At 33.8% G+C, this 11,504-nt stretch overlaps 1 protein-coding gene across 1 annotated transcript; it reads right to left on the minus strand.

Annotated features, from left to right (window-relative positions):
* Positions 1-704: 704 nt before the first annotated feature.
* On the minus strand, positions 705-1,259 carry LOC146906970 (uncharacterized). The gene has a single exon (XM_085729009.1). The coding sequence runs from the start codon at positions 1,257-1,259 to the stop codon at positions 705-707; it is 555 nt and encodes a 184-aa protein (XP_085585135.1).
* Between the last annotated feature and the right edge of the window lie 10,245 nt (positions 1,260-11,504).

Consider the following 11,504-nt stretch of genomic DNA (forward strand, 5'->3'; position numbering starts at 1 on the left):
AGACCTTTAAACAAGGAAGCAATATAGCTTGACGAGGAGCTTGAGGTAGATATCATTGGATTTAGGTTCGGTTCGTTTGGTGTTTTTGCTCTTACCCCCACCTTTGAGATCGATCCCCATTGTAGCTCAGGGTTCTGGAGGAGCACAATGCTCATTGAAAGAAGTTACACATTACAGATCTATGAACAAAATAAACATCACATTGAAAGGGTTCAAGAAGTTACAGATCTAAAGAAGATTTCGGAAAGAGAGAAAACACGAGGTCAAGAAGTGACAAACCTGATGAACGGCGGCGGTGAGGAACAACGGCGGCGTTTGACGGTGAAGGAAGGAAGCAGCGTTCTTGAGAGAGTGAAGGAAGGAAGAGAAAAGCTGAAGAAGGCGCCGCTGGTAAGAATGAAGGAAGGAAGAGAAAAGCTGAAGCTTTTAGGGATTTTAGGGTTTGATGAAAATGTCAAAAATACCCTTATTTTTTTTAAAACCAAGGACAATCTTGTATTTTCACTTAAAATGCAATAGCGGTTATAAACAACTACGTAGCGTTGCGCCGCTATTGGCCGCTATTAACTACTATGAATTAAACAACGCACATATTCATTCATATTGAAAATAATATCATTGCAATTAGAACAATATAAAACTAAGTCAACAATACACCAATTATAATAATACAACAATACATTAATTATAATCCAAAAACACTTTCATTGAAACCATCTGACACACATTGATAACTTTGATTGCGTACACCCTTCAAACAGCGGGACATTACATTCACTCAACAACTGGTAAAATCTCTGGGCTTGCTCATTTGGGGGTTGTTCGCCTTGTTCATCTTCAACATCATCATTGTAAGACAATTCCACACCTAAAGCATCAGCGACCATATCATTCATCATGTTGAATTGTTCATCGTTGAATTGCTCGTTGTCATCCACATGTATTCCACTACTCGAAGCTTGTGCATTGACTCCCGCCCCAAAATTTTGACATTGTTCACCGTTATAAATCCAAACCCAATAATCAGGCATAAATCCAACTTTCTCCAAGTGTTTCTTCACTTCATTGGGGTCAGTCTTTATATATCTACACGCACATTTCAGACACGGACATTTTATCCCTCCCTCATCTTTACAAACTTGTTGTCCCCATGCCCATGAAATAAATCCGTGAACTCCTACAAAATGGGATTTTAATCCCCTTCTTCCCGGAAACGTTATGTCATACATCCAACTACTATAATGCTGATAATACTCCATCTTTGACACCTTCAGCTATAACGTTCACATATATAACAATTACTCCCTCCGTCCCGGAATAACTGACCCATTTTCTAAAAAAAAGTGTCCCAAAATAACTGACATATTTCAATTTTCAATACATCTTTCATCATTCCCAATACAATATAACACTAAATAATATTACTTTTATCATTCCCAATACAATATATTCCACTTTCCCCTTTATTTATACTTTTTTCTTAATATGTGTGAAAAACAAAATTGTGTCAATTAAATTGGGACGGAGGTAGTAGTTTTTTTTTCCCCTAAGTATCGCTACTAACACAAATTTTTTCAATAAACATTTTTTATACTTTTTCATTTAAGTTATTTTTTTAATTCTAATTACTTATAATAAAATTAGTTTTATACTTATTCATTTAAATTATTTTTTTAATTCTCATTACGTATAATAAAATCAGTTTAATACTTATTACACCAATAAATTTAAAATTTTAATAAATAACATATTTTTTAATTAAACTTTACAGGCTATTCACGTAGCCTTTGCAGGCTGTGCTGACAAATTTGTAGGCTTTGCAATTTGCCAGGGGTTTTTGGTGGCACAACCCCTGACAAAGTGTTGTACCGTCCAGCTTTTTCTGACCACACAAGAATCTTTTCTGCTCCATACATTTTGCCACGGCTTTTGTGAGGGGTTGCCCCTGGCAACTTTGCCAGGAGTTTTCCCTGGCATAGCTCCTGGCAAATTTGCCAGGACTGCTTGCTCCTGGCATTGTTCCCTGGCAATATGCAAGATTTCTTGTAGTGATATTTTCGTACTTGATCTGAAATATATATTTGTACATAATATGATATAATTTGGTACTCAATATTATATATTTTGACACTTAATTTGAGATATTTTTGTACTAGATATAATATGTGAATTACTTTTTTTTTGAAGGAATATGTGAATTACTTGTTCCCAATGTTTTTCACATATTAGTTGTGATTTTTCTCTATAAATAGAGAGCTCACGTAGTTCATTCCACACACCGAAAAATATTATGAAAATTTGAGATATTTTTGTACTAGATATAATATGTGAATTACATTTTTTTTGAAGGAATATGTGAATTACTTGTTCCCAATGTTTTTCACATATTAGTTGTGATTTTTCTCTATAAATAGAGAGCTCACGTAGTTCATTCCACACACCGAAAAATATTATGAAATTTAGAATCCTTTTCTTCTCTCTCCCTCTTTTATTTGTTATTTTTGAATAAATCTTGATGAGTTTAACGGTGTCGCTGCTGCTTTTTTGCTTTCTTCAAATGTTCAAGTTGAGGCTCTAGATACCATTCCATTGTCTCCAGCCACCGTAAAAAGTTTCAAAGGGAAAACTAAGATTGCTAACTCTCAAACGCCGAAATGCTACTTTTCTCCAGCAATTGTATACCATTTATTTTTAGGTATTTTTTGTGTCAAAGCAAAGAGAATCAACTCTTAATACTATATGAGGCAACACTCTGAAAGGATGAAGAATTGCAACTTGATGTTGAATAAATGGAAGCAAGAGTAATCACTAATTAATCTATATTTTCTCGTACTGCGACTTAGAACTTTGTTTATAAGTTTTGTTTTTATTGTTTTGTGAACATTTTGATTTATTTGAAGCCCTTACATAGTAGTAATGGCTCAACAAGTAAATTCACAAAGCTTAATTTAGTATTTGGCCAGAAAGTGCAATTGAATGGTTCAATCAACAATACAAAATCAACGGCTGAAAAAAGCAGTGCATAAGAAGCAGCAACAATACCTACATATATAAAAGCTTTCAGAATTATCATCAGAATTATGGGCTCCTCAAATGCATATAGGAAAAGGTATTGTTCATCAAACAACGTCATTTCATGCGGGATCCACTTCTTCTATTATAAATATTGTCGACATATACGTCAATGTAACAGAAGAAGAGGATCTCACTTAAAATGACATTGTTTGTTGAACAACACCCTTGGCTTTAAGCATTTAGGAACACCCATAATTATGATTCTGAAAGTTTATGTTGATGTAGGTATTCATGTTGCTTCTTGTGCCCTGCATTTTCAGCCATTTATTTTATGCTGTTGTTTGAACCATTAGTTTGATTCAATTGTACTTTCTATCCAATCACCAAAATAGAGTTTTTGAATTTACTTTTTGGGTCACTACTACTACGTGGAAGACTCGAATAAATCGAAATTTTCATAAACAAAAAAAACATACAAGAAACAAAGTTCTAAGTTCCAATATAAAGGAAAATTATTATGAGAAAAAAACGTCTAAGATAAATTAGTGTTACCTCTTGCTTCCATTTATTAAAATGAAATTCTTAAACCTTTAATAATTTTTCTTCATCTTTCCTATCTCTTTGTTTGTATTTTCAAGATTAATAAAAAATAATTAAAAAATATTTTTTATTAATCTTGAAAATACAAACAAAGAGATAGAAAAGGTTAGGCAACACTATGAAAGGATGATCAATTTTAACTTGATGTTGAATAAAGGAAGCAAGAGGTATACCGCTAATTAATCAATGTTTTGTCTTTATAATCATTTCATTTTTATTGAGACTTATAACTTTGTTTATAGGTTTTGTTTTTATTGTTTTATGAATATTTTGATTTATTTGCAGCCACTACATAGTAGTAAGAGAAATTTTTGTGTAGGAACGAACCTAACATATCATTCTTACAAACAACAAATTAAAACATGACACGTCATTCTTTTTTTTCTTTTAAAATGATTATGAAAAATAAACTAGCGCTTTCTCCACACAATTACAAACTAGTTCTTTTAAAAATGATATGTTAAGTTTGTTCCTACACAAGAATTTCTCTAGTAGTTTATTTTTCATAATCATTTTAAAAGAAAAAAAAGAATGACGTGTCATGTTTTAATTTGTTGTTTGTAAGAATGATATGTTAAGTTTGTTCCTACACAAGAATTTCTCTAGTAGTAATGGCTAAAAAATAAATTTATAAAGCCGAATTTGATAATTGGCCAGAAAGTGCAATGAATGGTTCAATCAACAATATAAAATCAACGGCTGAAAAAAGCAGTGCACAAGAAGCAGCAACAATACCTACATCAATAAAAGATTTCGGAATTATCATCAGAATTATGGACTCCTCAAATGCATAAAGGTAAGGGTGTTGTTCAACAAACAACGTCATTTCACGTGGGATCCACTTCTTCTATTATAAATATTGTCGATATATACGCTAGTGTAATAGAATCTCACTTGAAATGACATTGTTTGACAAACAACACCCTTGACTTTAAGCATTTGGGAAGACCCGTAATTATGATTCTGAAAGTTTATGTTGATGTAGGTATTGATGCTGCTTCGTGTGACTGCATTTTCAGCAATTTATTTTGTGTTGTTTAAACCATTAGTTTGATTCTATTGTACTTTCTATCGTAAATGGATAAAATAAAAAGGGTAATGCATGAAAAAGGCACGATAATTTGAGGTGTTGAACCTTTAATCTAGGGGTGTAAGAAGTATCCAATTTGAATAAAATTAAATTAGGGTATAATTTTTGAATAACTATTTTGTGACTACCAAATATATACAAGACAATGTTAGTGTTGAGTAACCAAAAACATTGGAGAAAAGAGAAAACTAGAGAAGAAAATCAGAGAGAAATGTGAACTTTTTCATTGAATCAGAGTTTGTTACAATGATCTCTTATATAGGTTGTTATTGTAGGCACATACTATGCTACTGTGTATCAACCCTATTACATTGGACCCTAACATCCCTATAAACTAGGAAGTTAGTTATTTCTGATAACCAACTCTGAACTAGCGCCAGCTCATGTAACTTGCAGTGCAAGTAACTAAGGTGTAGTGTTAGCCTGTGGCACAAGTAATTGAGAAGTATTGTGTTCCTGCTGCTCATCATTCAATAATGATTCTTCTATCCTTTTTGTACTGTGTTTCAACATCCTCCCACAAGCTTGACCATGATAAATATTTATCATTCCAAGCTTGGATATAAATTGGTTGAACTTTGGAGGTGCTAAAGGCTTTGTTAGAAAATCTGCCAATTGCTCATGTGTTGATATAGGAAGAAGTCTGAGGATTCCTTTTTGAATCTTTTCTCTGACAAGGTGACAGTCTATTTCCAAATGCTTTGTCCTTTCATGGAAAACTGGATTGGATGCAATGTGAATTGCACTTTGACTGTCACAATACATGACTGGTTGTTTGCTGCTGTTGACTTTCAAGTCCTTTAAAAGGTAGAGCAGCCACTGAAGCTCACATGTAGCAGTGGAAAGAGCTCTGTACTCAGCTTCAGAGGAAGATCTGGAAATGGTTACTTGCTTTTTAGCTCTCCAAGATATGAGTGAAGAACCTAAAAAGAAGCAGAATCCAGTTGTTGATCTTCTGGAATCCACACACCCTGCCCAGTCTGCATCAACATAGCCCAGTAGTTGCTTCTCTGAACTTCTAGGGAAGAAAAGACCAAGACCAGGATTGTTCTTAAGGTATCTTAATACTCTACAAGTAGCTTTGTAATGTGTGTTTGTTGGGGAATTCAGAAACTGGCTCAGCTGCTGTGTAGCTAAAGAGATGTCAGGTCTAGTAGTGTTCAGGTATAACAGTCTGCCAATAAGCCTCCTGTAGCAAGACACATCTTCAAAAGGTGCACTTGTGTCTTGATGCAACTTGAGAGAAGTATCTAAAGGTGTTGATGCAGGCTTGGAACCTAAAAGACCAGAAGAATCAAGTAAATCCAAGCAATATTTCCTTTGAGAGACTGAGATGCCTGCTTTAGAGTGAGCAACTTCCAATCCTAAGAAATATTTAAGGATCCCCAAATCCTTAATCTTGAATTTAGCATCTAGAATGGACTTGATTCTTTGAAACTCAATCAGAGAAGTACCAGCCAATATGATGTCATCAACATAAATCAAAATTGCTGTAAAATCAGTGTTATGTTGAAGAGTGAATAAGGAGTAATCAGATGTGGACTGAGAGTAACCTTCATGAAGCAACAAAGCAGTCAATTTTTCATACCATTTTCTGCTTGCTTGTTTCAAACCATAAAGACTTTTCTGCAGTTTGCAGACTTTGCCAGGGAAACTAGAAACCCCTTCTGGTATACTCATGAATACATCCTCTTGCAAATCACCATGAAGAAATGCATTGTTAACATCTAATTGATGTAAATGCCAGTTTTGAATAGAGGCAATAGCAAGAAGGGTTCTAACTGTAGTGAGCTTAGCAACAGGAGAGAAAGTATCAAAAAAATCCAGGCCCTCAACTTGATTGTAACCCTTAGCTACCAATCTGGCTTTGTACCTTTCAATAGAGCCATCTGCCTTATGTTTCACTCTATATACCCATTTACTGCCAATTGGCTTCACATTGGGTGGTAAATCCACAATGGACCAGGTACCATTAGCAGTCAATGCCTTTAATTCATCATTCATAGCCTTTAACCAATGTTCAGACTGACATGCCTCTTTATAGGTTTTAGGCTCAGTACTTTGAGTAATAGAAATGGAAAAGACTCTATGTGATGAAGAAAGATGATCAAAAGAGTGAAAATCAGTAATGGGATAAGAAATACCTGAGTTGACTGATTTTGATGATGAAATGGAAGAGTTATTGCAGATGTAATCTTTCAAATAGCTGGGGGCAGATTTGACTCTGGTAGATTTATGTATAACAGGTGGTGAAGGAAGAGGAGGGTTAGGGATGGAAGTGGAAGATGGTGGTTCATTGGTGGAATTTGAAGTTGAATTGAAAGGGTCTGACACAGTTTCAGAAGGAGGAGTTTCAATAACAGGAGCAATATCATAATCTTGTGCTAGATGTGTATGATATTCCCATGAGACATTTGAAGGGTTATTTTTATAAGGAAAAATACTTTCATGGTGAGTGACATTTCTAGAAACAAAAATTTCTTTGGAATGAGTGTCAAGAAGAATGACTCCTTTCATGCCACTTTTATAACCAAGAAAAATACACTTTCTTGCTCTAGAAGCAAGTTTGACTCTGTGTGCCTGAAGAGTTGATGCATAAGCTAAAGAGCCAAAAACTTTCAATTGATGCATATCAGCATTTTGATTGTGTAATAGAAAATAAGGTGTTTGATTGTTTAAAATGGGGCTAGGCACCCTATTCATGATGAAGACTGCATGAACTGCAGCATATGACCAAAAAGTTTTAGGTAAGTGGGACTGAAAAAGAAGTGCTCTAGTGATGTTTAAAATGTGCTGATGTTTTCTTTCCACCCTTGCATTTTGTTGGGGTGTTTCAACACAGCTAGTTTGATGCAGAATGCCTTTAGAGGCATAAAACTGAGGCATATTAAATTCAGGGCCATTATCACTTCTAACAATTTTAACATGACAGTCATGTTGATTTTCAATTAAAGTGATGAAATCTATTACATGTTGTCTAGTTTCACCTTTAGATTTCATCAAGGTTATCCAAGTGAATCTACTAAAATCATCAACAACAGTTAAAAAATAAGAGTGATTATGAACAGAAGGAATTGAAATAGGACCCCAAATGTCAAAATGCATCAATTCAAAGGGCTTTTCAGCTTTATTACAACTTTCAGGAAATGGTAATTTCCTGTGTTTAGCAAAGTGACACACATCACAAGTTGCTTTAGAATCTACATAGACAAAAGGAAACTGAGACTGTAAGGACTTCATTCTAGAAAAGGAAAGATGACCTAGTCTAAAATGCCAAAGGGCACTATCTGGTAAAGGAGCAAAGTTGGGAACAATCTTGCTTGCAGAACAAGTCAGCTTATTTGAAAGATTCAAGTAGTATAACTCCTCCCTTTTATCACCAGAACCAATCATCTTCTTGGTTTTCTTGTCCTGAATAAAACACTGGAAACCATTAAAACTCACAATACAATTTAAAAAATTTGTTAATTTGGACACAGAAATGAGATTAAAGTGAAATTCAGGGACATAGAGAACATCATGAATGATAAAATCATCAGAAAATTTAATGGTTCCAGATTGATTTGCCATAGTTAAATGACCATTAGGTAGTTTTATGTTAGTAGGAATGATTTCATTGTAAGAATGAAACCATTTTAGATTTCCACAAATGTGATCACTAGCTCCTGAATCAATGATCCAAGAACTTAGAGTAAAATTGTGACAAGTTAAAGAAGAACAGAAACTAGTACCTTGCCTGTCAGTTGGTGAATGACCAAGAGACATGGAAGAAGAAACCTGATTAGAAGCATGTGCAGTTTTTGAACCTTGGTTAAGAGATGAATTCTGAAGTAAAGACATTAACTTCTCATATTGCTCATGTGTAATAGCTGGAGCAGTAGTTTTGCTATCACCACATGATGAAGGCTTCTCATCATTAGTAACATCCTCCTTTGCAATATGATTAGCAGATGAAGAACCAAAAGTCTTTTGAAGGTGAGGTGGAACTCCATGTTTCTGCCAACAAGTTTCCACAGTGTGATTCTTTCTACCACAAAAAGTACACACACGTACACCATGTTTAGAATTGGTTCCTTGAGATTGTGATTTTCCAGAAGAATCTCCCTTGTACTTTCTGGAATCAGCATAGTTAATCAAAACTGAATCTTCACTAGGTGAAGCAAAATTTCCTTGTCTTTCATGTTGCAAAACCATGGAAAAGATTTTGTTCATGGAAGGTAATGGATCCATTAACAAAATTTGAGACTTAACCATAGCAAAATTCTCATTCAAACCAGTGAGAAATCTAATTGCATAAAGCAGATTATGATTGTGTCTAGCATTGCGCATGAATTCACAAGAACACCGTACTCTGCACACACAGTTTGGTACAGGCATATAGATCTCAAGCTCCTCCCATAAGATCTTCAACTCAGAGTAAAAAACAGTTACAGACTTGGAATCTTGTTGCAAAGCATAGATTTCTTGCATAAGTTCAGAAATTCTTACCAAATCTCCTTGAGAAAATCGTTCTTTCAGATCGTTCCAAACATCACATGCATTTTCCATGAAAATTATGGATTGTGCAATTGAAGGAGATACAGAATTTACAATCCAGGAATGCACTAAGTTGTTGCAACGATTCCAAGGTCGAAACAGAGGATCAAAATCATCAGTGATAGGTTCAATTGTACCGTCAACGAATTCAAACTTCATTTTGCCTCCTAAAGCTCTTCGCATTGATCGAGCCCAGGAATGATAGTTTGAACCGTCCAAAACTGGAGAAACAGTGACAGATGAAGGTCCATCACTAGGATGAACGAAGAAAGGACTCGATTGATCGGTGAGAACATCGTTGTTACGAGGCGCCATTGATGGAGCTTGAGAAAGCTTGCGGAAGACGAATCAAAAGGCTCTAGATACCATGTTGAGTAACCAAAAACATTGGAGAAAAGAGAAAACTAGAGAAGAAAATCAGAGAGAAATGTGAACTTTTTCATTGAATCAGAGTTTGTTACAATGATCTCTTATATAGGTTGTTATTGTAGGCACATACTATGCTACTGTGTATCAACCCTATTACATTGGACCCTAACATCCCTATAAACTAGGAAGTTAGTTATTTCTGATAACCAACTCTGAACTAGCGCCAGCTCATGTAACTTGCAGTGCAAGTAACTAAGGTGTAGTGTTAGCCTGTGGCACAAGTAATTGAGAAGTATTGTGTTCCTGCTGCTCATCATTCAATAATGATTCTTCTATCCTTTTTGTACTGTGTTTCAACAGTTAGTATTGACACATAAATCAAAGGAATACATAGAGAAAAATAACACCTCAAGAGTATGAGAGAGAGAGAGTTGTCCCATATAGCTGTAAAAGTAAAAATATTAATCAACTTATTAGTTTTTTTTTAATGTTTAGATTCATACCAACAAAATCAATCCAATCCAATCCAACCTATACTAATTTGAGTGTCAATTTTATGTAAGTCAAATTCAATCACTTAAAACTCAAGTTAAAACATATAATACTATTTTTATTTATTTTATTTCACACTATATAAGTAGTGTTATAAGTACAAAATATGAGAGGGAACAAGGGACATATTTTTCCAACATTTTTGAATTTTTTTTCTTGTATAGAATGGTAGGGAAAAGATTATAGTGGACAGTATAATTTTTAATTTGACATTAATAAAACAACACATGAGAGGATATTAAATTTTAGTACACAAGTTGTTTGTAATTGATTCTGTCCACCTTTGGAAAGTTAACAAAATTTGACATGACATAGGCTCTAAAATGACACAGTTTTGTGATGTTAAGATTGAGAAGATTGAATTGAAAGTTCGGTCAATGATTAGATTCCTGCATTATAGTTGTTGTAGTATTTTCGAGATAATCTCTATATTCTTGTTCCATTGCTTGCACTTCACATACAAAAACACATACTAAAATAATTCAATTTTTTTTTTATTCGAAATGATTTTAATTGTTGAATGGTTATGACAGGGTCGTTCCTAGCGTTTTAGGGGCCTTAGGCATAGTTTGAAAAAATGGGCCTTGCATAATATATCATAAACTTTTTTAGTTTCTTGTTATGATTTTACTAGTGCTTCATTTTTTTTTCCGCTTTTCACTACAAGATAAAAGTTTTTTTAGGCAACATCTTCAAATAAATCAAATACTCCATAGAAACCAAAACTAAACATATACCATAGAATTAGAGAACAACTGCGAAGTAGACTGAAATTTTAACATCTAATAGTAAACACTGAAATTTTGACATCTAATGTTAGTAAAACCAAAAAAATAAATGTATATCAACACGTAATTAATTAAATTTTAGACATTTGGATACAAAATTCTCCAATGTTAAACCCATAACAACAATAATACTTGATAAAAAAGTCAGTGTTAGACTTTTTAGAGTAATCATTCATCTTTTTATATGCTACAAGTACCAAATTTATATTACTATATGATATAATTTATTTATTTTTGATACTTTAAAGGCAAGATTAAGATTAATTTCTCTAGTAGGCCAATTTTCAACTAAAATATAATTTGTTTTGTTATGAAAATTCTCCCAATTTTCTGGATAATAAATATCACAAATATTTTTAATATGAGTAAGACACATTATTGGGAACAAAGGGCCACAAAAAATATAAAAAATTTCTTGGCATATTATTAGGAACAAAGGGCCCAATTTTTTTTGGGAGGGTGTATATAGAAAGCTTTGTTTTATATGGTGTATATATAACAGATTGCATCAAAAAGGCCAAAACAATAACAGACTGCAGCCCAGCTTTTCATGT

The sequence above is a fragment of the Medicago sativa genome, chromosome 7 (assembly GCF_051527215.1).
Source record: "Medicago sativa cultivar Bolivia chromosome 7, Bolivia_mono, whole genome shotgun sequence".
Classification (NCBI taxonomy): domain Eukaryota; kingdom Viridiplantae; phylum Streptophyta; class Magnoliopsida; order Fabales; family Fabaceae; genus Medicago; species Medicago sativa.

Bases quoted from the DNA above. Each gene is read 5' to 3' on its own strand.
- LOC146906970 (XM_085729009.1), bottom strand. From the start codon at position 1,259: ATGGAGTATTATCAGCATTATAGTAGTTGGATGTATGACATAACGTTT.